Below are 27,802 nucleotides of genomic sequence, written 5' to 3'. Positions count from 1 at the left end.
TCGGTCATTTTCAATTACAATGGAGGAGAAAACGCAAAGCTAATTGCAGATGTCGCTATCATCGCTTGACTCATAACAATACGATGTCAGTTTTCAGCATTTCTTTCGTAAATGTTCAGTCTTAGTACGATTTAGTAAATCTTAAAAGGTGTTCACAAGGGAACTGCTGAATACTGTATTCGACATAGACTGTTCCTCAATTAATAGCAGAATTAAAGACTATGGTATATAATTAACAAACACGGGACGTAAGCAAATGTTGGCGTTTTAGCGGCCCAAATTTCAATGTATTTAATTTTATTTACGAAATATTTTTTTATATTTTCAGAGTTATTTACACTTTTCCTACTATATAAGTTAAAGATTTTATACTATATACCGCAATAAATAAACAAAGAAAGATAAAATTATATATGCCCTATTCAGTAGGTAATAGTAAATATTGGAGGATTTGAGATTTAGAATTATCATTAAGATTCCTTCTTATACTAATAGTATTTTATTAGCACATAGTCGGATTATCCTTTCCTGTAGAAAAATCTAAATAATCCTAACACCTTTTGCAAACTATTATTAATCGTGATGAGAATTTATTAAATGCCCCTTAACCCTTACGGCCACGCAGTAGCTTCTCGTAAATGTCTAAATGTCTAAGACCACAGATTAGGTAAAACGTATAGCTTCGCTATGGTCTTCGCATTTATGAAGCCTGACACTTGACATTGATAAAGGACATATGTTTTATCTATATTTTATATTTCTACCAGAGTCCATACTAGTGTATGGAGAATGCACTTTTTACAAATAGAGGTTTATAAACCATGGTTTTTAATATTGAGGACTAATGTAGAAGTTATTAATTTATGCAGTTGTGCTACATTATTATTTTTATTGATTGTTTAATTTTTTAATTAATATATAGTAGTTTTGGAAGTTTATTCGAACAAATGACAAATTAGTTTTTATGAAAACCAGTCATCAAGAAATAGATGATTATGGTAAGTTTTAAAAGAGAGTTTTCACTATAACTTTTTCAGTAAAACTTAACATTTACAATTTTTTTTATTATTTTATTTTATGTATTATTAAGAACCACATTTTAGCTATATGTTATTACGCAATTTTAGCCTGTTTCTTTAACACGTGGTATATAGTTTTTACGCCTTATTAATCGAGGTTCGATTCCAAGTCTTAAATATATAAACATTTTACTTTTTGTAAAAAGTAAGATTGATTTTTAGTGTTTGGTTTATAATTTATATTTATTTTACATTTTCAGGTTTCTAAATGTCAATTTTGTGAAACATAAATAATTTAAAATGAGTTCTAAAAACATGAAAAAACGAAAAGCAAATCCAATACCAGATAATGAGGCTCCTGAGGTGTTAGTATTACCACCAAAAGCTTTATTGGATAAATTTGGTGTTTCTCTTGGAGATATAGGCAATTTTCTGGATGATCAGAAAACATATTCTGATGGTAGGTATTATTTTTTTCCATGTATCTTTAGAATCTGTCCAATCCTTATGGTATGCATACATTTATGTTTTATGTTAGTTACACGGTATATAAAAAAAAAAATCAAATATAAAAGCTATTATATTCTCTGAGCTATAGATTTTAATCTCAATCTCTAAACTACTTCCTTGAGAAGGAACCGTGGAAAGCTGCTTTGTATATGTTCCTCTTTAAAACTATTGCAGGTGGACCATCAAACCATGTAGTTAAATTATATGGGAATAGTGTCAATTCAAATACATCGTTGGATGTACATAATTTAAATTTAAATGACAGTTCTATTATGAAAACTGCAAGTTTAATGAAAAAGTCACTATTTCTAAGCCCAACCTTCTCAAATTCAAATTCAATAGATTCCTCTCAAACTGAAGATGTACCATCAATAGCTACATCTCATTTGGAGATAAACAGCTCTGACCATCAAAATAAGAATGTGTTAAATAATTCACCTCATTTAGATTCAGAAATACTTTCTGCCAATAAAAATAATATTAAAAATCAAGACCCAAAACCATTGCAAGATAATAATGAAATAATTGAAATTCCTAAAAAAATTATGGAAAATACAAACCACAGTATAAGGGAAACATCACCAAATGAAATTGTTCTTGATAAATCTAACAATTTGACTATTATTAATCTAGAAGTTGCAAGTTGTGTACCAGGTCCAAATGAATCTCTGACAATAAATAATAGGACACTAAATGTTACTTATGACCAAGATAGTGACAGAGAACAGCTTGCATTTTTTAAAAAAGATGATGAAGAAAATATAAAAAGTAATGAAAATTTAGTAGACAAGGAGATTTCCACTCGAATATTGACTACTGAAAATCATAGAAACAGTCCTAATAGACTCAATATAACAGAAATGTATTTTTGTAATAATGAAACAAGTCCACAGGTAAAAAAAAATATGGAAGGTAGTGAGAAAAATATTTTAAAAAGTCAATTTAATCCAACAGCAGATACCCACCAAAGGAATGAAAGGACTACTAATATAGACAAACAAAAATGCAGTGCTGTACAAATATTAGATATTAATGATTCTGTAACTAGAGTAGCAATGGTTCTTAAAGAGTATTTACAAAATAAGAAAGATGTGAATGTTAAGCATACTTTACAATGTAAATCTCAAATTCAAGGTGTAGAAAAGCCTGGAGGAAACAAGGAATATAATTTTTTAAAACTTAAAAGAGAAAAAAGTCCTAAAATGTATACAATTAAAGCTAGAAAAACAGTTTCTAAAGAAATTGTTACTGAGATTGTTGAACAAATTACAACAGAATGCAACATAAATCTCACAGATGAAGACAAAGTGAACGAAGTAAAGATGTTTTGTGTTTGTTCCGATTTTGGTTCCTTTAACTACTATGATGAAGAACTGGAACATATACATTTTTGGGAACAAAAGAATAGTAAATGTTCATTGGATGTTATTTTTGGTATTTATTGTGATGATGATACTAACAGTATAAATCATCAAAATTCATATAAAGAAGGTGTAAATGATAAGAGTGAGTGTGATTATATTTGTGTTAATGAGGAAATAGAACTCAAATCAAATGATATTGATGAGAGCCAAAATATATTGGAATCAACTTTAATTGAAATTGAAGTACCAATTTATTATGATAGTCATATGACAAAAGAAATTAAGAATACAGTTAACAATGTAAGTATAAAGTATGTAAAATATTACTCTGGAGAAAATTACGTTTTGTGGAGGTGGGAAGAGAGAGCAGTAGTTTAGCTTGTTAAGCTGAACTGTCACTAATTGTGTGCAAACCAATAATAAATTGGTTCAACTTAATATATTTTACAAGCAAATACCGTAATTATTTGAAAAACATATTTACAAACATCAGGTCAAGATATATGAGAGATATTAAAAGAGAAAAATATAAGTTATATTTATTCAGTATGAGCACAGATTTAATAGAAACCACGTCAAATTTTATGGAATGTTTCATTATATGTGAAAATTACTTAAATTTATGCATACAATAAGGTTAATAAATTTTGTTAGTGTGAATATTTTTTTTTTTAGACTTCAGACGAAAACAAGAATTGTGAATTACAAGTGAATATATCTTCGAAAATGCAGGATATGGCTGAGGTTTCACCAGAGGACATTCGAAAACAGAAAAAAAGAGTGAGTCTATACATTTTCACTTTGTATATATTCTACAATTTCGACTACTATGTTAAACTTACAGCAGTGCTTTTTCAAATGGCAATATAAAGTTTTCTATATAGTCTAAAAAATAGCTTGATTTCTATCTGAATATGCTGTACAATATAAAGGGATATCTGGCACTATATACATATACACTTCAGTGCTTAACTTTGAATGAACCAAGTGGTATCATATAGTAGTAACTTTACTTTTTTTTAAGGCACGCTGCCTGGAACTTTTCTCAGTTCCTGACAAAATTATTTTGTGACGTAACCTGCGATATGAACTGTAGTCACATGATCTTTTGCACACAAATTCTACTGGCACAATGTATGTTTGGGCTTTTGTGTTATTCTTCTAGTTGGCCCAGATTCGAACAAAATAAACATATTCATATAAGTACTACATCAAATGAAGATAGAGAGAGAGAGAATCATTCTAAAATGTTATTTTATATGTTTCAGAAGACTAAGCGAGATGGTTCCATAGATAGTCCAAAAAATAAAAAGGCCCGAAATACTGATGTGCAACAAGAAACTGATTGTAATAATGGTCCTGAAAAATCAAGTCATGATGTAGATAGCTTGTCTAAAGTATGTTATATTTTATTAACTTGTCCCAAAGTTAATTAGTTTCCAGGTGCTGGATAGGTATTTTATATCGAATAATAATAATAAAGTAATTACTCTTATAACAATCTTGCTTAGGCGATTGGATTAATTAATAGTGAAATAAAAATATTTCGATTCAATTTACTTTGCCTAATAACCTTTGACATACATGGCTCATTTTGAGATACAGCACTACGACATACTTTTCAGATTATTATGAAAGTGCCTCATAAAAGAGAAAAAGCAGATGTTACATGTGCTGTATGTCACCAAAATATTGCTGAGTCTAAGTGGTATGAACATGTCGCAAGAAAACATAGTTACTTGGCGTGGAAGGAAGGCGACGTACCTTTGGTAAGTAAAACGGAAATGTCAAAAAAATAAGCTAAAATATTTTAAGCTTTTATTTGGTTATGTATATGACGGCGGTGGTAGGTTGGTACAAAAAAGACGGCGATATCGAGCGCTAGCGGCACGTGCACGTGACGTCATCGCCCCACTACGTTTCGGGTATATAAAACCCGAATCGCCGCTGTATCGGCACGCATTTCTCTGGTCGAGGTCTCAACCGACTGTCACCTCTCTCCCTCACTGCTATTATTTTTATTGATTAAATTGTATTTCGTGCTTTACTTTTGATGTCTGAGCCAATTCCGACATATATGTATTCTGTGTTGTAGATGTTTGAAAATGTAATTTTTTTATTTTAATTTTTCCCTTTATTCTTAAGCGGTATTTTAATTTGGCTAAAACAACGTTATCTAAATGGCCATTAAGAAGTCATTTCCTTTCATTCATTCATATTCAACAAACTACTTCATGATTACGGTAGAATTTGACAGAGACACGAAATATTTTTTTAAGTTAAAACAGTGCAGTGACCATATAATCTATAGACAAAAGATTAAAGTCGTTTTCGGTGGATAATTAATATTATATTTTTAGGATGTCGCAAATGCACAAGAAGTTAAGGAACATCTATCAAAAATGTTGGTCAAATTCAATGTTTTGGTTTGCGGTAAATGTGGCTTAGAGCGAACTGACATTAGTAAATATTTGAGCCATGTGAACAGCTGTAATGGAGAATCGGTAAATATACAAAAAATCTGTTATTTACCAATAAAATATAATCTTTGGATTTCTTATATAGAACCTGTTGGTAATTTCGTAATTACCAAGTTTTTGTTTTTCTATACTAGAGTTGTCTGTGTTCCTTAGCGATGACGCCTGTCCATAATATTTAAGATTTTATTGTTTTACACAATTTTTTTATATAAAGCATATGAGATAAATTTTAAAATAAGATATTTATACCAGCCTATCAGTGTAAAGCGTATTTTATATTCGGGAGCCATACTAAGTGCTAACAACTTAGAATCTTTTTGTTAGACACAATCTCTTATATGGTTGGAAGTCCTAAAGGTCCCACTAGGCATTTTATTCTCTGGAAGATACAACCTCAAATTATTTTAAAAGGAGCATACTTGTCCCTCTAAGGCCGGCAACGCATTCACTAAAGTGTATGTGTATACACATGTAACCATGGGCTGTGATGACATTTGGGCCTCCCATAGGCGCGCTTGTCCCCGATTCTATGAATCAAATTACAATACATATAATATATTTCCAGGGCCCTTCAGATGAGTTGGATACTTCGAAGAGCTTAGGCGTTGTAAAGTGTGCTAATTGTCAAATGGAGGTCTCTCATTGGTACAATCATATTGGCTCTGTGCACAACTATCTCGCTTGTAAAGAAGGGGACACGCCAGTGGTTAGTAGGATAATATTTTTTAATCACCGTTACTTATAAATATGGTTTATAATTATTATATATGTAGTATGACAAATATACGCAAAACATTTGCATTAATTTTAAAACGGTAATATAATTAAAACCAGGCAACAAAATACAGTTATAACTAAGTATTATAGAGTTAAATATTTTAGGATTTTACTGACGAAGACGAAGTCCGCGAACACTTAGCGGCGATTGCTAAGGAATATAATGGATTGAAGTGTCCAAAGTGTGGCTGTCGACGGCAGTTTGTAAAGGCGTATTTGAGTCATGTGAAAAAATGTGACGTTCAGGTACTATTTAGTGATAAAATTATAATAACCGTGTATATGTAAACCTCCGTTATAGTATCCATCTCATAAATATGATTTTTATATTTGTTCTTCTCAATATTTCATATGTCAGGAAAAATTGTAACCGATTGTTATCTCCACGAAATACTTTTTTTTTAATACAATTGCTCAAAAAGTGACGTATTGCAGGGACGTATAGCGTTCGGGATGTGGGCTATTACACACTCGTGCTTTTTCTTTACCTTTTCCGCACTAATGCGTTCTCTTTCCCAACTGTCAAAACAATGTCTGTTAAAAAAAACCAACCACGAAGGTTTTACTAAAAAAAAATCATAGAAGTTTTTATGATTCATGCAAATATTTCTTAAAAGAAGGTACTAATTTGTTTTAATTCAGGTTTAATGATTTGATTCAATGAGTTAAGTTAGGTTTCATTTCATATCAATAAAAAAATCTACTGAAGACGTGGCTGTATGAGCATAGTTCCCTTTGCCTACCCAGAATGGGTGAAGAAAAGAAAAAAAAAATCTGCTTATACAGTTGGCGCCATTTTCAAAAAATGTTCTCACGCGTTTAGTTGTTTGTTGCACAAAATGAGTAATTTCGACGATATTTTATTTGAATTAACACCACCCGAACTCAGTATAATTGCACAAAATGATTCGGAGAACATTTTACCGGAAAAGTAAAAAAGTCGCTATCTACGTACGACGAATTTATTGCGTGGAGAGAAGAGAAAAAGCAAATAGTTTTATTAAATTTCTTAATTTTTTCGCAACTGTATTAAAAAATAGTTGTTCAGCACACGTGCGGAACGGTAATTGTAACTTGTTCCGACTGTCAACAACATTTTGTCGGAACTCTTTGCAATGACAGGCTTTCCGCACTTGTAATGAAATATACTAATCCGGAACAATAATTATATTTGGAAAACGCTTTAATCAATTTGTTTTATTAATTAATTATTATTAACATTAAATTATTCCTAATTCTACAGTCGGAGGCTGGTTTCGATAACTCATTAAGCTCTGTTAAGTGTGGTGTCTGCCAAGAGGAGATATTAGAAGATGCGTGGATACAGCATATTGAGCAGGAGCACAATTATTTGGCGTGGGAAGTAGGCGAAACTCCTTTAGTAAGTGTTTGGCTTAATTTGCACTTTATATGAACGATATCAGTCTCGTTCGAATTTGTTTGTATGTATGAGTTGAATGTTGTATTTTAACGATATCTATGTAATCAAGTCTAGGATCCGGATACATTTTTATTTGGCGTGAAGTATATTTCATACTTCTAGGTGTACGCGGACTTAGTATATACTAGGTTCTCACCGTACGTCCGAAGGTATCGTACATTTAGGATAATTTCATTTCAATATTTATTATCCTATGGCTATATAGAACAGGACGGATACGATAATTTTGATCCATAATGATAATTTTACGGTAGATGCCTGGCATCAGCTTGTGAACATATAATATTAGTACAGACTGTGTACTGATATTATAACGAGTAAAGATTTGTGACATAAGAATACTACAATATCTCTCAGGATATTTTCTTAATATTAAAAAAATCAAAGCCATTCGAAGCCATTGTAAAAGAAATCATAGTATTAATTTGTATTAATGTAAATTTTTCAGGATGTCAACGACCCAGAAGCCGTACACAATCATTTGTATAAAATATCGAAGCAAATAGACTGTCTGGTTTGCACGAAGTGTGGAGTCAAACGGAAATACGTTAAAGGGTACCAAACGCATTTCAATCAGTGCACTTCGGTGACTGGTTATACACCTGACAAAAAGCGATATAGTTATATACGAAAAAAGGTAAGATATAGTATAATTTCCGATATCATATTTGTATGTTCCGGACACTATTATCTAAAGTGTTACTTTATGTATTCTATTCCAAATATGTGTGAAGGAAGCATGGTGAACAGTTACTTCAACCTTCCCCAAAAGGCAGGTCCTTGACCAGATTTACCACTGACATGACGACTCTAAGGCCCCAGGATAAGGTTGAGATGTTGTATATACCCTTAGCGGTTCGGATAGGTGTCGCTACAGATCTGTGTTTAGATTTCTTATTAGGTCCAAAGAAGCGTCCATATTTTTTTTACAATATATTATCGTTCGTCCGTGTTGGTTCTTTTTGTCACGGGAAAATTATATGTACCAGTGTATATACTCAATATTATTTTTTGTGTGTTAATATTATGGTTCTAAAGTTTAAAATCTAAATATTTATATAATCAGTCTATTGCACTCTTTTAAATAAAGTACTCTTCTATCTCTATCTGTCAAATTGTGTTTACGTTCTGATAAAAAGAGACAAACTATAAATACGCCTTTGGACTAATTTATTTGTATGATATTTATATTTTGATTAATATGTTTCAGAGGGAACACGTTGTTCAAAGTTTTGATGAGTCGAGCGCAGTCTCGTGTGGTGTGTGTGGTTTGGTGAAAAGTGAAAATCAATGGCTGGAACATATCGAACAAGAGCACCAATATATGGCATGGAAATTTGGTGAATCACCTATAGTGAGTATTTCTATATTCCATACTTTTTATAGGTAAATAAATACATATTTCTAGAATATAATGAAATAAAGAAAGTTTTATTATATTCGAAAGTGTATATTTTTACTTTGCAACTCTTATCCCTGAGGTTGTAAGTTCGATCCCCGAATGAACTGTAGGCATACTTAGGACTCAAAAAGGGCGGGTGTCAGGTACAAAAGGCCTACTTGCCTGTTAGAAAAAACTATGATCACCGCACTGACTTAATTTATTTATTTGACAAAAATCAACTATAAAAATCTAAAAAAACTATTTTTACTTAACTTACAAAACCTCCTATTTTATATCCAAGTAATTTCTTTTCAGGACCTGAATAATACAAGAGCGATCTCGAGTCATTTAAATAATATTTTAAAACATTATCCTGACGGACTCCTTTGTACTAAATGCGGCAAGCGACGGAAATGCGTCAGAATATATTTGAGACATATAGAATCGTGTCAGGAAGTAAGTATTTTGCTGATACTATCTCGGTCATGAGTAGGAAAGCTAGCTAAGTTCAGTTAATTCATTTTTATCATATTAAATTTTGGATCAATGACCAGCGGAGGTCATCAATTTGAATTTTTTTTCTCGCCGTTCAATTATTACGTAAGCAAAAGCCCCTTGTCAGCAAAAGTTAGCAAAGCTATTAAATATAATAGTACATAAACGTATTAATTTTTGTAGGAATCCTCGGAAATGCATTTTGTTTTGCATAGTACCCTCAAATGCATAGACAATGTGTGGGTACTATGTGTAAAAGAGTAATTACTGTTCACCTAATTACAAAATCAGAAAATCCATTCTATGATCCAAATTATTATTATTAGGATAGATTACTAGATATTTTTTTTAGAAATCATTAGAAGGCAATAAGTCAGTTCTGAATGAAAGTACCTTGGATACGAGTGTAGCAAGTGTTGAGGATAGTGTCATAGAAGAGAGTAATGTGACGTGCGGTGTGTGTAAGGAAGTGATATCAGAAGAGCTTTGGTACCAACACATTGGCGACGAACATTATTATTTAGCTTGGAAAAGTACCGAAGAGCCGTTGGTAAGTTTTTTTTTTTTAAGTTTGCTTTAAGGTGCCGTCCTTGTCCATGACAATAATGCCCTTAAAAGAGACTGTGTGAAAAAAATTAAAAATGAATACAAAAGGATTTTTTTGTATTAATTACCTATTTTTACATACACAATTAGTTAAGTTTATTGAAAAATGTTTTTTTTAACTGTAATACGGTCCAATAAGCCGTTTTTGTTTGTGAAATTTATATATCTTTGTGTCAAAAATTCTTCGAGACAATTCAATTGAATCTACGTTTGATTACGGGCATATTATATTACCATACAAAACGGTTCTTTGATGATACTGAGGAATAATTTTTATGTTAAAATAATTTAAACATAACATTGATTTCTTAAGTTTCTACTCGCCGATATGATATTTAATAGTTTTTAGTTAATAATTTAATATTTTCAGGATCTAACAGATACAATGAGACTACGAGATCATCTGTATAATATTTCACAGAAACATGGACATCTCACCTGTAAGAAATGCGGTATTAAACGTAAATATGTTAAATCATTTCTAGCCCATATTGGACATTGTGATTCCGTAAGTATCGATTACGTATTCTTCTTAATTATAATAATTGGATTTCATTTCCATGATAATAACTATAACACAACTTTTCCGATATACTAGCGATATAAATCTGCGCAAAAATATTAGTTATTTATACACAACTCGCTACCTTATACAAAAACATACATATTGATGGTTACATAAGTAATTAGGCAATTATTATTTGTGATAAAGAACACTAACATATGATTCGAAGAAATAAACAGAACAAGCGATGATTCCGATTTCAGAGGCTAGGAGAAAATGGGTTGATTTGAATAAGAATAAAAAAATGAGGCAATATGAAATCTTTTCTTTGTAAATTCTTCTCTTTTGTGTATTAATATGCAACAGTATGTAAAGACGCAATAAGTAATTGTGGTATCAAAGCATACATTATTGAAAATAAAAATAAAAATGTTTGGCTACTTCTTACTACTAACATTATTTAACGTGCGTTAAAGTCAGTACCATGTTTATTAACAAGGCTACAATATTATTTCCCTATACAGAAAATGGTCACCATAGAAACGATACTTTAGTCCACGCATTAGGCAGACAAATCATCTCTCATCAAGACTCATTTTTACCCATTTCAGAATGTAAATGTAGGCCATATATCAGATACAAGTATGAGCATTAGTTTTCAAGAAGACACAAGTCCTGATGCAATGATTAAATGCGGTGTGTGTCAGAAAGAGATGGAGAATAGAAAGTGGGAGTTCCACATTCGCATACACAATTATATAGCGTGGAAAGAAGGTCGCAAGCCGTTAGTAAGTATTATTTTATATACTTTTAACATTTATAATGTTTCCTTGCTGACCACGACGCTCAGACATGAGTTGCCGATTAAAAAGAGAGAAGAAGAAGAATATGTTTGTCTTAGTAAACATTTTTTTTGATAGTTATCAGCTAAACGAAGCTCAACATTTTGGTAGTAGTCATATTAGTAAATCACCTGTATTTTAAAAACAGTGTTGGCCTAGTGGCTTGCGCGTGCGCCTCTCAACTCTGGTTTTATGTCGAATCACGACTGCATCAATGGTCTTCTATGTGCAATTGAGACTGACTTCTATGGTAAAAGATAACATCATAAGAAACTGGCATACTTTAGACACCAAGATCTTATTAGTATCTCCATTCACAGCCGCGTCTTAATCGTTGACAAATATGTCAAACTTCATATCGAAAAAACGTTTTGACAGCTCGTCAAACTTGATTGACGTCCTAGATTGGGCCTTAAATTCGAATGTCATATAATTTAAATTTCTCCGTACTAGACTATCTAAAGTTATTTATTCCTTTTTGGGAAAAGAGATACTCTTCTTTAATAAAATCTTAGAGGCACTTTTATCTCTGCCTTTTAATAAATTTAAGAAATGTATTAAAGAAAAGCTGTTTTAAAAGGCTAACTACAAACTTAACGATTATCAAGTTGATAAAAGGGCCTGGTGCTAGTACCAGACGTGCTAGACAGGCTGCTTCTAATTAATTTGCGATATTTGTTTTAAAATAAGTGTTGTTTGATGATTTGCTATTTTAAAAGAGTATCGAGAGTTTTTTACTCCGGCTTTTTCTCTCGGCCTACATCCTCTGTCTTCTTTGCTGATGAGTAGGGATGTCTAATTATTTAAACTTAATGACGTGGAATAAGTGATACTTGTATCTACTCTACTTACTATTAATATTATATAAATACCTTCTAAGTCAAGATTCTTGTGCCATTGGTTTTCTTATTTTACGCGAGTATATATTAAAGCTATCCATTATGTCGAAGTTGCGTTAAAATGTACGTTTATAAACTTTACAGGTCTATAGATATCTAATCTCATTACAAACAAACATATAAAGTTTAAAATTTTGTTTTGCTACAATCTATTCTAGATTAGCCCGTTGAGTAATGTAATTTTTTTAGTGAGAAATTGTCGTATTACTAGAGAAAGATGTTTGATTAATAATGCTGTGCTTTAATTGAGATCGTTGTGCACACCAAATCGACATTTTAACTTATAACTAATTTAATTTTCGTGTTTCAACAAGTTTAATCGCATTGGGTATTAATTATATAGGTGTAATTTGAATAATTTAATAATATGTTAAAAAACTTCTTTCATCTTTAAATAATATAAATTGTAAATATTTCAGGATACGAACGACGAGCAAGCGGTTAATGCGTATCTATATGATTTGTCAAAAATGTATGACGGGTTAACCTGTGCCAAGTGTAATATTAAGAAGAAATACGTGAAAGCCTACAGAGGACACGTAGCGACGTGTCAGGGAAATTTAGACGTCGAGTCTGTTTTAGACAGTCAGGAAAATCGAGGTAATTGCAGTCATAAATAATATCTGCTGTTTTTAGGTTTATTAATCTTTTAATAATGTTTTTTTTGATCTGATATATCAATGTTTTAACAATATAAATTATCTATTTTCAGTATTTGACACTAAAATTTGACTAATAATAACCCTTTATGGGTCTTGGCTTCAGTTAGCATCCGTTTCTTTGATTATTTTTATTTCATAGACAACTTAGCGTTCTATCTGACACATGTTTTCGATTTTGGATATGAGTGTTGCTGGTTTCCTCACGATGTTTTCCCTCACCGTACGTGCGCGTGTTAAATGCGCACGTAAGTCTATTTGTGCTCAACCAGGGATCGAATCCACGATACAGTTTAAGACTCTATTTTTATAAATAGTTTTTTTTTATTTCTTTGTTCTAGTTAGTAAGTGTTGTTGGCCGGTTAAAATATTTTTAAACTATATTTCAGAAACGTACGAGTGCGCATTATGTCACGAAACGGGTCCGGTGAATAAATTCAAGTCTCACGCGATGAACGAACACTATAATGTGGCGTGGATGGTTGGAGATATACCAATTGTAAGTATATGTATATGTATTTTACTATTTAATTCCAATTTTTACTAATCGTTGTCATGTTTTATTTTTAACTAGCGAATCTTACCCTAATTCTCTTGCGAGACGAAGTAATATTCATCAATTCTTAAGAAAAGTTATGATCTAGGATTTCATTTTACCATTTCCCAAAAACTAAGAGTTTCTACGGTATTATACGATCAGAGCGTATAACCCGAATTTCCTGTGTCGTAATCGCAACGGTACAATAATTGTATCGGTTTGTAGCAAAGAAAAGTTAATTAAGAAATAATATCATTAATGACACATAAGCCTCGTAGCAAGGCCTGCAAGTTTGTTTGTAAGAGGTAATCTCTGGTACTACTGTGAAACTAAGTTTTTCCGTTGACATACACAAATGTTTTAAAATGCTTATTTATACGAGTATACAGTGGAATGTCGATAATTCGAGCCTCGTTAAGTCGAAATCCTCAGTAAGTCAAAGAAAGGCCATTCCGCTCAACCCCTAAAGATGCGGTATCTCGAATTATTTAGACTTTGTAACTCGAACAAAATGTTATTTCCCTACGAAGTATTCATACTACAAATGTACGGTTCCTGGGTCATCGTTGTGCTTTAGATAATAGAGGTTTCTTGGTTTACTCTATATTAACCACTCGCGTTACAATAGAATAAGAGCGAAATAATGACGTGCTAATTGCTATGTACTGAATGAATGCAATTTTAACCGTCAAAGAGAGTGCCTACTTCTAGTTGTTCTCTTGGGGCGTAACTCCGACGATTTAGGAAATCGTCACGCTTATAAGTGATCAAAATGTACAGCCATGGCACGTACATACATAGGAAATCGTCATGCTTGTGAAAGAGCAAAATGTGCCAGCCTTGGCTCGTACAACAAATTTATACTCTATAACTCGCATATATTGTATAATGACGTCTTACTTGGAATCGTTCGGGCTCAGGCCTTCTAATATATTGGTTTTGTCTTGTACACGTGCAATGAATGAATACATTCATCAAAAAATCTGCACTACAAAACATAAGTTGAATTCTTAATCAAAAACGACTACAAATACATTACATTACATCTCTGTAAGTCAAAATTACAGCATTTAAATCATATGTATCTCAAAGTTCTTGTTAAGTCGAAAAATCGTTAACTCGATTTTTGACATTTGAGTTATCGAGATTCCACTGTATTATATAAGATAAGGCGACATGTGCTCAAATAAGGGAGGGAAAAAGTTAACAAGTTTCTTACCAAATATTTGTTATTTTGTTTGTCAGATAATTCATTTATTTATTTATATAATTAAAACCAGTTAAATTTTTTAGGACGTCAGAACTACGTCATCCGTTGAAAAATATTTAAAAGAGTACCAGAAAAGTCATAGCTCGTTGGTTTGTAATAAATGTGGATTGACAAGAGCGTCCATTGCCGGCTTCTTTGCTCATGTCGTACAGTGCGAGCGTACGGAAGAAGTAAGTAATTTAATAAAAACAGTTTATTTTTTTTAAAATTAATTCTACGTTTAACTTTTTTAAAGCTGTTCATTCAAGATGCAGTGTGTATAGGCGAGCATTTTTTCTAAGATTTATTTACTTTGAGTGTAGAGCGTACCATTTCTTAAACGGTCGCAGTCGAATTTGCGAGCATCAGTGTAAGTGCCCATGGGCGTTGGGCATTTATCGGGTTAGCAGTTCTATAAATTATGTATCTTTAGCAATCTAATTGAGTTTACTATATACATAATTTTGATATATATAAGTAGTGCGTCCAAACTTCGTTTACTTGACCAATGGATCTTTGTCTACGACATTGAATTGAAAAACTAAAAAAAAATCATCGTGAAAAAGCGGGATAAACGACGTTTATAAGGTAGGTAGATAGGTAGCTGTTCAATTTCGCTAAAAAATTATTGAAAAATATATTTTTTTTAAATATATTATTTTCAAATAAATTGGAAAGTGAGATTTTTTTATACGGGAACAGCTGTGTGACGTCATAAAGTTACTCGCGTAGTAACGTACGTTAGAAATTATGAAATTGACAAAAAAACGTATTTCTTGTATAATTGTGATAACTAATCGCGATAAAAAGTAGTTAAGAATATTTATAGTGTGTAAATAATAACTTTTTTAACTACTAGGAATTAATATTTGTATGAAACTGAAAAGTATAAATGCCTATTTACAGGAAATGGAAATGTACAAAAGCGTATGTGAAATTTGCAATACCAAGTATCTGGGTGTGTACAAACACACACACATGGCGATACATCGCATGGAAGAGGCCAAAAAGAAGTTGGCAGATAAAGTTCCGGTAGTAGCCGAAGACCTTGACGTAAGCGGAAAACGGCGTGCTGCTCAGAAGTAAGTGAATTACGTGAAACGAAGAATTATTTCTTTTAATAAAACTAAATGTTTGAAATCTTCAAAGGCGAGATTTAGCGCAATTTTTTTTATATAATCTAATTTTGAGATTCCGAGTCCAAACTCGACGCTAAGCATGACTCGCGTACTTTGCCGTGTATTTGACATTCGGGAGTCACACTTAGCTATTTCTGAAATTACTCACGGTGTCCTCTATTTTCGCGGATTGTTCATTTTTGAAAAAACCCGTCATCTTTTAGTAGATATCAACTCCGGGTAAATAGATACAGATAACACAACTTTCTCTACAGCTGTGATACTTTTGACATTCAACACCTTTTGTCTTCAGTCACCGTGACCACGCACGCTGTAAAGCACGCGAAACGTCGGAAAATTTTAAATTATGTAAAATAATTATAAGTTTATAATAATACAATTAGCTTCAATCTGGTTAAATTTTTTTCTTTCAATGTGTAAAAACTATGTTAAGCAAAGACAATAATACTACATATTACCTATTACTTCTTTCCATTTATTCATTCTTATTCTTATTCCCTTAGGGATGTCTAAAACGAAAGTGTGAAAGTTCAGTATGTTTTTAGAGGTGCAGATTGGCATTGTGTGTGTTTGCTATTGAAACGCTTTTAAGCCTATGAATCTTGGAATGTCAGTTAAAACCATTGTGTTCTTTTTCAGAGCAAAAAATGTCATCAAGAACATCACAGATGTAACGGTATGTAATGAATAACTAAACATATAGATCAACAAAATACTGTATATTTATCTCTCTATATATTTCAATAATTACATTTATGTATAAAAGTCTCGGGTTTATCAGAATTTATATAAAAAAATATATTGTCTATGTAATATTTTCTATTATGTAATGGAGACGGGTCAATATTTTTTTCTTTTTTTACGGCATATTATCGTTCATTATATTATCCTATACACATGATATATATATATATATATATATATCATGTGTGAAGGATAATCTAAAATCTATATATATATATATATATTTACTTAAAGATTCAATTGATTGGTCGGTGTCAGTATAAGATTTTTTTTTAGGGAAAAGACAATAATGAAGACGTAGACGACGAGGGTGAGTACAAATGCCCTGATGATTCTTCTAGCAGTGAATCAGAGGAGTCCGGAGTTTCTGAGACCGAAGATCAACCAGAAACAGATGTGGATCAGGATCTTTCGGATACAGAGACTAGGATTAGGAATAGGAAATCTACATCTAGTAAGTATTTTTATAATTTAAAATTACACGTCGAATTTATTATTCTTTCTCCTTTTTTGACACGAAATAAAGAAGTAAAGTAAGCCATATGCATATTTTGACATGCAATAATAAAGTAAATTGTACAAAATCGAATTTCGAAAACACGATTTTTTTTTCTATAATCTCTTGCGTATTATATAGCCTTAAACCTCATTTATTGGACTATCCAATACAATCAATTTTTTTCAATTCATTTCAGTACTGATAAACGCGTTCGTTTTAGTATAAATAATGGTGTTAATAATAAAATATATTTTACAGCATTTTCAAATACCAACGACGATAGAATTCCGTTTGACGTTAAAGATCCATTTGCGTACATGGCGAAAAGTTATAAGGACTTGTAAGTATTCATTCTTTAATCTTACAACTTTCATCCACTTGATACAGAAGTAAATTAACATTTTTTGTTGATACCATTCATTTGTTTAATTTAATGAATTTTAATGTTGTAACGCGACAGACTCGTGTTGCCGTAAACAATACTACGTCCTACACGTACACGCAACCCACATGCAAAAACGCGTAGATTTTATATAAAGTGTGCGTTTATATAATCTCGTGGCATGTCCATTTTCGACAAAAACCCCCGTAGCCCTTAGATGTCTCAACGGATCTAGATAACAATAGCTAGCTACACATGTTTTAAAAGCAAAGCAAAGTTATAGTCGCACTAGGATATAAACCGCTTTCACCCGGAAGGCGTAGTCCTTTACTACGTACTTCGCTTCGTAATTGACGGTCCAAGCCAAAGTTCGAGTTTAGCAGGAGACGCTCTTGCGCCAGTCGCTTGTTTGTACAGGCCAATTGTAAACACGAACAATGTATAATTCTTTAAAGTTTTTGACTATTTGTCATGATCCAAATATTATGACATATTTTAATGCCTTTAAATGTATCTAATATTCTGATTCGTGGAAATAAACTGTGAACCTTTTTATTTTCAGTACCAACACACATTTAACTACAAATACTTTATTCCCGCAATGGTTAAGCTGTGAATACGAGTTGGTACCGGAGACGGATTTACCAAAATATATGCCACCCTTGACCGAGTCCTGTAAAGTTCAAGTCTGTTTAAAAAATATTTCGACTTATAAAGTGTTTGAAGCGAAGGCTGATAAAGGTATGTTTTTATATTTGGTTTTGTTGTATTTGAGTTATAGTCATATTAATGGTATAGCTGTAATGTTATAATTTTTTTTTTAAATATTTAAAGATGTACGTGTACGTTACACGTCTGCGTGCATTATTGCGTGCGTACTTTTATGTGTAGGTATGCACTGAAGCATTTGTTTTGTGAAATATGTCCGTATGTATATCGGGGATTATTTATTTTATTAATGAATTTAATTTTTATTACTTAATAAATAATTGTATCTTGTATCCTATCAAAGCTGGTGCAATTTACTTGAAATTATTTTACTCAGTTATACCACTCAGTAACTACAATATACTAACTCACATATTCATAAAAAGTTAAACCGTCTAATGTAACGTATTCAAATTCAAAATCATTTATTCACACATTCATTCATACATTCACACGTTCATAAGTGTATATTAACACAATGTACACTTATGTATGTCAAAAACAGAAATGTATATAAAATGCTTCTAATTTAACATTTACTGCCAGTTCTAATACCAAGGGCGTAGAAGGGAAGAGATGAACTGGCAATAAACTCCGCCACTCAAGTATTCGTCTCTTTTCATCATGCAGTAAACAATGTGACAGAAAGAAACAAAAATCTACTTTAGCAAAAAAATGTTATTATGAAAGTGGTTAAGAGTTAGATATTTTCAGGTGTCAGTATGTTCGTGGGAGCCAGTATTAATAATATTTCGTGGGTGCCATGTAATGAGCAGGCTCTCCCGTACCTAGCTGTCAATTGTTACAACGGGACTGACGCGCCGCGGATCGACGCAACAGAGCTGATAGCGCACTCCGGCCTAATTCAAATATGGGATTTTAAGGATATGCAAAAGTAAGTTTTTCACCTGGGGGTATGGGGCAAAAACATTGTTAGATATTTAATCTCAAAAAGATGGCAATAAATCAGTTACGTGAGATTTATTTCTACTTCAAATCTACTAAGCTATTCGTGCTTCAAGCTGTTCCGAATTCACTATGTAATGTAAAAAAATCTATAAATTGACTATAAATACACATGATTGTTATTTATTGGGCATTTACTGCTGTTCCCGTAAGATAATCCTTATATAAAGATGCAACTATATTCTTGGATTTAAATAAACTTATTGAGATTTTCCAATCAATCGAATTTTCTTCTTTCAATATTTATTTTTCTTATAAAAGAACGCAATCACAGTTACTACAAAACTTAAAATAACTTTATTCGTTTGGGTAGAGCCACTTATGAACGTCAGAAAAAAAGTTAAATTAATTTTAACTTTACATTTACTACCAGTTCGCTATGACCTGGAACTGGAACCACTCTTTTTTAATCGCTAAGTTTTGAATCATACAATTTGTTTGAACTGGAACAAATCAATCAAGGATTAGGATCATTTAAATTGTCGTCATATTTATAAAACGCTTTATCTATTAATTTATTTTTAACGAGAGCTTTTAATCTATTTACTGATAAATCTGTAATTTCCATAAGGAGTGGTTTTTTTCCATATAAGGAGAACCTCCGTTTATAGTCGCCTATGTATTAAATATTATGTAAATTTATTTCCAGGTTGCCATCATTCGTGTTTGGTCTAGCCCATGATTTTGGGACAGTTTGGGGAATGGACTGGTGTCCCTCGGGCGCCTGTGAGCTTTTGCCTGACAATCCTGACAACACCTTCGTGAGACTGGGTCTTCTGGCAGTCGCCTGTTCCAACGGAATGGCATATATTTTCTCAGTACCCCATCCATCTATTGTTAATACGTAAGTAATAATAATAATTACAGACAAGAATTGTTCAATGATTTATTACACCTCACAAACAATTTTAGTGCACTCGAGTTTCCTTATGGATTTATGTAATAAATAATATTTGTATAGAATTGGTATGTTTGCATGTAATGTTCTAAACTGTACCTCCCTGGTTAAGGGGCCGCATCTTAAGTGTAATTGTTGCAGTCTCTTAGACATTGTAGCACTGATGATGTTAAGCAAACTAGATATTTTAAATAAAATTAATAAACGTGTAGAGACGCTAAAGGGACTACATTTTCTGCTATACACAGGGGCGTAACAATAGGGTGGCAGGGCTGGCAAAATGCCACGGGCCCCCGACCCAAGAGAGCCCCTGGCCAAGAGGCCGCGAGCTGAAAAATTGTTATTTTTATTTATTATAAATGTATGCAGGGTTTTTTTTACGTTTCCTTCACCAAAAAGCTAACGAATAGATGATGAACGCATTATGTTCTATGGATGAATGCAGTATTCATTAGGCCTAGCGTCTGGGCAAAAGACCGTTCCCTCTTGCCTAAGAGGGGAGTTATTATTGTGGCATTAGCGGGACATATACAACGTGTAATTGAATGCTCTGAAAATTTCGAAGTATATTAAAATTAATTTATACCGATAGGGCCCCATCAAAAGAAATTGCCACGGGCCCCAGATGGTATAGTTACGCCACAGGCTGTACATTATATTGTATGGACACGGAAAACCAATCAAAGATTATTATTTATTATTAAGAATTATTTTGACATTTAATATGATTTCGAGTGACTTCAGTAGTTTGAAATTACACTGACTACATTGGAAGTAGGCGGTTTTTTACCTGTAATGTAATGCTACAAAATCTTCTGTATTTGGATTTGCAATTAGCGATTAGAACGGTTGTTGTTTATCGTTTAGTTATATTTCTTTTATGTACATAACGATATCTTTTTAGAGACAAATTGATGTATAAGTTAAAACCAGTGGCCGAGTTGAGGTTGTTCCGAGATATGAATAAAAATGTCCAAGCCACAGCTGTTACTTGGTCTATGGTAAGTTAAATAAATTATTGTTTGAGATTTAGAATAAGAAGAGGTCTTATATTTTTTAACTATTTCAATTGTAATTTAACGTTAATTTGACGCCCATAAGATTTTTTAAAGCGTTTGTTTTTATTGAAGTTGGCTCCAGGGTGACCAAGGTCATTGACCTTACTTGTTAAAACCGATGAAGTATAAAGGGTCTGCCTCGGTACTCTATACTCCCCGATAACGATCTTTAGTATATAGAGTTATAGCACGCTACTGGGTATACGCTATATATATGTCGAAGCCAACTAGCTTATTAGCCGTTAAATTAACAGCCTAGCGGTTTAACTAGCGGCCTGAAAGATATTTGCCGTAGCGTTTGCTACTACATTTAATAAACTGGCTGATTTAAGCGATTCGTACGACAGACATACGTTTTACAAAATATATGAAAGATGAAACATATGAAATAAAAAAAATAAAAAAAAAATATACATTTAAATTAACAGGCTTGGCAAGTAATGAAACGTCATTGCGCTGCGCTGCGACATATATATCGAAATTATATTAAAAAAAATCCAATATAACGCGTTTGTACATAGCACTGTTAATATTAACTGTGACACACTTTTGGTTTTAAATTAAAATAAAATTACGCGTAGTCTCGGCTCGAACATTGTTCTTTAACAATATTAATCTAAAGTGCTCAATAGCTCCTATACCAACAATTGTTGTTTACCTCATCGATTGCAGAACATAGTGTTTTTTTAAAATTAAATACATATGTCTTCATTATGACATCATGGAACTATCTAGCCTAACATAAGACTAATAAGTAATTTAAGTCTAATCTAATTTACTAAAAAGGATTGTTATAAGTAAGTGTCCAATAACACTACTTACAGTCTCTATTAAAGGGAAGAGTCTGTTCTTGTGTTAAATTTTATTCATTCACGCTGACACTAACACTAATTCACTAGTTCAAATGCGTTTGTCCTTTTCAATCTCACTAGAATATAGTGAATAAGTCAAGTTTTAAAATCGTATTTCGTGGTTGGATGACTTGACGTTTTTTTTCTTCAATTTTTACATATTTACATAGGACCGGCGGATTTCACGCTTCCCTGATTTAATGTGCAGACGTACCGTAGACGTACGTTGACAGATATTAAAGATTAATTAAAAACGCTTTTTACAGCAAAAGGGGCATTCATGTATAATAGTTGGATATTCGAATGGTATGACAGCGATGTATGATTTGGAATGCGATTCCCCCTTGTTGTCGTGTGAGGAAGATGGTGTTCGAGTGTTTTACCCATTCCACGATGAACGATCGCATAACGTGTGCGTAACGGGTGAGTTATTTTTAAATTTTTATGAGACATATTTTTGACTTAATAGTGGTATTTCTATAATAACTGAAACATATTTTAGCTTTCTCTTTTTTGCTCTCATTAAGCGCATTTACCATTGCTGACGTTAAGCTTTGATACTTTTATTATAAATTTTGTTTGAATATGTCAAGTGAAGCATGGTGTAAAAACGTGGTTAAAACAGTAAGAATTTCATCTTCTCGTACGTGCTTGTTTTGGGAATTGGTACCAAATGTAAAATTAGCTCGTTTTTAATATAAATCGTAACGTTAACAATCAAAGGTGATGTAGATATCTTATATATGGATAAATGTTTACTTTTTATTTATTTATTAACACTTCGTTAAAAATTATTAAATAAAATTAAACATAATTAAAAAAAATTGAACATAATTAAATCAAAAGGAGGGCAACTGGCGGCCTTATCGCTTTCGAGCGATCTCTTCCAGGCAACCACTATCTATTTTTATCTAGTTTAACAGTCCCTTTACTGTATAATTTGGTATACTCGCACTAACTAAACTATTTTGAACTAATACATTTTGGCTGAAGACATATTCGTCGTCCTATTATGAGAATCGGTACTAGTGAAATTACTTTAAAATAGTATTTGTTTGAGTTGTATGTGGTTGTTGAAATTTGATAATGATTTCGTATGATCTAGGCTTCTACCTTTTAATATTTATGTCCAAATATCGGTTCAGAAGATTTAAGACGTACGTGTATATATTGGTATTGTTTTTTAAATTTAAACAGACGTAAAAGCGTTCGTCTGTGGTTCGAATATACGCGGAAGTGTCAGTGCGTCCTCTTGCGGTGTAACGGCGTCCATCGCTTCGGGGCGCAATCACGTACCACTAACTGCTGAAACCCTCTTGGTCACACCGCATTGGCCGTCCACAATACTGGCGGGAAACGCTGGCATTGGTAAGTAGATTTTATGTCGTAACTATAAACAATGAATTTATTTTAAACAAACCCTGAATCTTTAAATACGAATCGTAACTTCTACGCTCGTTTAAACGGACATTTTATAAACCCAACAAAAGTAGTGTACAATAACATGCGTGTATTATTCTAAAAACTACGCCTCGGCATCTGCTTCTCGTATTTAAGATATCGAATTATTTATGTAAAATATTGCAGTGACCCAAGCAGTAAACGAGTTAGAATGGTGGGGTCACGGGCGTCGTCTAGGCTCTATGACCACGGCGTGTGGGTGTATTGTCTGTGGACGTGTCGCTGCCTACTTCCCGCCTTTTGTCAAAACTATGTTATTGCATCCACTGTACAACGATAAGAGAGACGTGAGTATAAATTGCTTTAATTTCTTTTTGAACTTCGTTTACTCTTAGCTGACGTATTAAAGGAAATCCTGGGTTCAATACCCGGCGCAATACTGGCGTTAGGCACGAGAGCCAGATTGATTGACTAATCTAACTGAGGATGAAAGTGTTTACCTCAAATATCACACTAAAATTCATATAATTTTTGATGTTTTCTCATAAAAACATGTTTAATGTAATACTTAGACATTGTGTATTATCTATTTCATTACAGTAAATTGTCAAAGTGACAATTGTGTTCATCTGACATGTGCAATCTACAATATATTTCTTACACGAATTTTTTGCGAAAAAAATCCTCCACGTAAATAGTTAAGAGTAATCGGAAAATCACAACCTTCCTTAATAGTTATTGTATAGGCTCTATTTACGGTGTACGGCAAGGGCTTAATTTTTTAAAATTATTTTTATAGATTCAAGTTAAGGCGAAGATAGATATAATGTGCCTAGAAGAGGAATCAGAAAGATCTAAAGGCCAACTGGAGCCGGAGAGTTACGAAGAGGTTATCAAAATGTATGGAATAAAATTAGAATATGCAACGAACTTAAAAAAGGTGAGAATGTTTTAATTGACTTACTTGATTCATTTAGAAGAAAATAAAACATTTTGTAATTTAGAGTTTAATATGAATGATATTTTTACCCAAACGTATTTCATTGTAACATATTTTCGAATTTGTTGTGAAATGATTGATTGATATAAAGTCTATAATATTAGTTTAGTAAAGTAAAGAATGTAAATTTCGAAGCGTTTAATGTTTATAATAATTTTAATTGACGTTAATTTTAATGTTAATTACATTAAACATATTTTTTTTGTCATTGCTTAAACATAAAGAATCTAAAAGTACAGAAAACTCTAAAAAAACACTAAGTTTGGTGCTTGAAGGGCACAGTACAAGATTCTTAAAATTCCTTAAGAACTAAACAACATATTCTCAGTTCTCAATGTGGAAAGGACCCAAAAATCTCTCACTCCCTTTGCGCCACTATTTTAAATCGCTAAGTCTTTTTATACATGGTAAAATGTTCTGCTACGTCACACACATGCTGAGTGTGACTCCCGTATGTCAAATCCAATATGAATAATAATGTAAAATGTAAAACTCCTTCAAAGACAAATTTGCGCGCCATTGTATGGCAGAATATGCGAAATTGCTATTGTACCTTTATATCTATTATACCTTTTTGTACCATATTCTTGCAATAAATTATTATTATGAATAAATTTAGTCAGACAACATTCTTCTCTAAAACTTACCTTAACAAACAAATAACAAATATTAAGTACAATAGTCATAGTAACTATTTCTCTATGTACAGCATGAAAAAAGCCAGAATATAACCAAGCCGAAGAATCGCAACGCGGAGCGGTATCCTCTAGCAGATGTCACCTCTGTTGCCTTCTGTACCGTGCCCAAACATCACAAACGATTGGCCATAGCAACGCATGGCGGTATCATCTTCGTCATCAACACGTAATTAACATACTAAAGCCGTGTTGGCCTAGTGGTTTTAGCGCGCGACTTTTATCCATGATCGTAGGTACGAACTCTTGCTGTGTACTATGTGCATTTAACACTCGCTCGAGTTAAGGAATTCATCGTGAGTAAATCGGCATGCCTTTAACCTAAAAAGTCGACGGCGTGTGTCAGGCAAAGGAGGATGACCACACCCTATTAGAGATCACGAAACAGATAAAGAAGTCTGAGGCCAAGACCTAAAAGGTTGTCGCCACTTTGTTCAACTCACTTCACTGTAAATATATTTTTTAAAAAGGTTGTCGTAATGATTTATCTTTAATAATATTTTCATTAAAAGCTACATTATGTATGAAACTGTATTGGTACCTAGTACTCCAAAGATGAATATTTACTAGCGTTTAAGTGCTGTCTCAATTATTAAAAATTGTTCTAGAGATAGGGACTCGTAAATAATGCATTTTGAATAATTAATTAAATTGTACCATTCATTTAGCCTTTATAGATTGTATAATAGCGGCATCTCCCGGCTTTGCATGCGTAAATAAATATAAGCCATGTTACATAGGGAGAACGAATGCTACTGTTAATGGTGAATTTGAAAATTGTGTTTTTTGTGGTTAGGGAGCGTTCAAGTCACGCAATTTTTGGAGGTTCTTGACCCCCCCCCCATAAAACGCGCCGTAACGTTTCTGTATCCAATAGTAAAACGTTTCGTGACCAAACCCAGTGACTCTTTATACCTAAAAATTACCATTATGTAGTGTAAAGTACAGGTAAGTGGAAAATCATATTGCTATTCCGATATTACCTCTATGAAAAAAACTTTTTCTACTGAAGATTTTTACGATTTTGTATCAAAATGTACGTTTAATAAATAAAATAATAATAGTCGATTTTTAAATAAATCATTCTCTTTTGGTTGTTGCGTAGGCCGTTGTTACCTTGCTTACCGTTTATTTGTAGTGACAACCAAGTATTTTCTTATTGCTATATTTCAGTAAAAATAATATCAAACCGTGTATCAATTTATTTATTACACTCAGCTGTATTTGTGAACACATTTGACTAAAATTGTATATAATCTTTTTTAAATTCCTTTCATTATGTTATATCTATATTTTTAGAGCAGCCGCGAAATATTATGGCAGGGCGTTTGACCCTGGCGTTAATTTACAGCAATTATGCATCGAACGAGCAATCTAACAACATCATCAACTTTTAAGGTTGGGTGAAAAAAAAAATAGAAAATATTATTTATTCACCCTATAAATATTATTCTTAATGCATTCATTTACTTATGCTATCGCTTGTGTACAATATGTATGATATTTAATTTATTTTGTAAATATTATCGCCAGTAATTTATAAACAAGACTCTTATACATAGTTGAGTAATGTCATGAATTTAAAGCGACTTTTATAAATCTTGTTCAATGTTTTGATTTAGCTTTTTCGTACTAAAAGTACAAGAAATTAAAATGGGCACAAATTCTAGTGAGAGGCGTTGTCAAATGGTTACGTGCCATTTTAGGGGTTTTTTTTTTAGTTTTGTAGTTTTGATTTGCATATGTACAATGTACATGCAAAATTAACTATAAAATAAAATACCGTCGATCATTCAAAGAACCCATTATATTATATATTTCTACTTTATCGTTGTGAATATTATCTATTTTGTAGTTATTCATGCTGCACATTTTATGAAAGCAGTACACAAAGTTTTTTTTTGGTATTATATATAGTTGTATATATATATTGAGGTATTTTGTCTTATTAATGCGCATGCATACAGCTGTTTCTTTAAATGCCTATTTAACTGACTGTTTTTGTATTGTATATTTATAGGTTACAAAGTTTTATTGCCAGCTTAATTGGAAACTTCATAATATAAATACGCCAACTAAGATATTTTATATAAAATATAACTAAAAATATTGCCAGGGTTGTTACATTTTGTATTCATATTAAAAATAAATTGAATTTTTCACGACAAAACGAACTTGGATAGACGCCAGTTTATAAAATCAACTGCATTGAAGTGTTTAGAAAATATAAAAAGTAGTTATAGCCATTGTAATAATAATAAATAACGATAAACACGTTGAAACAGTTTTATCTGGAACATGAGGATTAACTGTATTTAAGGTTCTGTAAAGTAACTCATATTGTCTAATTTTAATATATTGTAATAAATCCATATATCGGATATCAGTGATATTAATATATTTATGGAATAGTGATGGTTATGCTTGTTGCCTAATAAAGTTTTTACCAAAAATTTGTTGTATTCCTTCACCTATTATTTATAAACTAGCGTATATGACATGACCAGCCTTGGACTTTGTACTAACAATTTCAATTAACATACGAAAAAATCGTATATTTCATAGGATTACTCCTTAGCATAACAAGTCGGAGGTTCTGAATTAGTTTCCCGGCTAATAATTGTAAAGGATTGGTAGATGTAGTACACTTGGCTTAAAACGGATAATCAAAGTGGACGTAGTAATATAACGGG

At 32.2% G+C, this 27,802-nt stretch overlaps 1 protein-coding gene across 2 annotated transcripts; it reads left to right on the top strand.

Annotated features, from left to right (window-relative positions):
* The first annotated feature begins 893 nt into the window (after positions 1-893).
* LOC123711784 lies at positions 894-27,537 on the top strand. Of its 2 annotated transcripts, XM_045664575.1 has the most exons (32): positions 894-998; positions 1,280-1,479; positions 1,704-3,193; positions 3,569-3,673; positions 4,162-4,290; positions 4,519-4,662; positions 5,254-5,397; positions 5,939-6,079; positions 6,256-6,396; positions 7,394-7,531; positions 8,040-8,228; positions 8,802-8,945; positions 9,291-9,431; positions 9,823-10,020; positions 10,447-10,584; positions 11,193-11,369; positions 12,742-12,922; positions 13,371-13,480; positions 14,813-14,959; positions 15,675-15,850; positions 16,547-16,583; positions 16,928-17,105; positions 17,409-17,490; positions 18,095-18,273; positions 18,955-19,135; positions 19,856-20,050; positions 21,009-21,105; positions 22,280-22,436; positions 23,211-23,381; positions 23,601-23,761; positions 24,214-24,354; positions 25,124-27,537. In XM_045664575.1, the coding sequence occupies exons 2-32, from the start codon at positions 1,320-1,322 to the stop codon at positions 25,280-25,282; spliced, it is 5,931 nt and encodes a 1,976-aa protein (XP_045520531.1). In that variant the 5' UTR covers positions 894-998; positions 1,280-1,319; the 3' UTR covers positions 25,283-27,537. The 2 variants fall into 2 exon arrangements, with proteins under 2 accessions (XP_045520531.1, XP_045520533.1); XM_045664577.1 differs by lacking the exon at positions 1,704-3,193.
* The last annotated feature ends 265 nt before the right edge of the window (positions 27,538-27,802 follow it).

This window comes from Pieris brassicae, chromosome 7, assembly GCF_905147105.1.
Source record: "Pieris brassicae chromosome 7, ilPieBrab1.1, whole genome shotgun sequence".
Lineage (NCBI taxonomy): Eukaryota > Metazoa > Arthropoda > Insecta > Lepidoptera > Pieridae > Pieris > Pieris brassicae.
The sequence above is the reverse complement of the archived record's forward strand: the minus strand, read 5'-3'. Positions and strand labels throughout refer to the sequence as shown.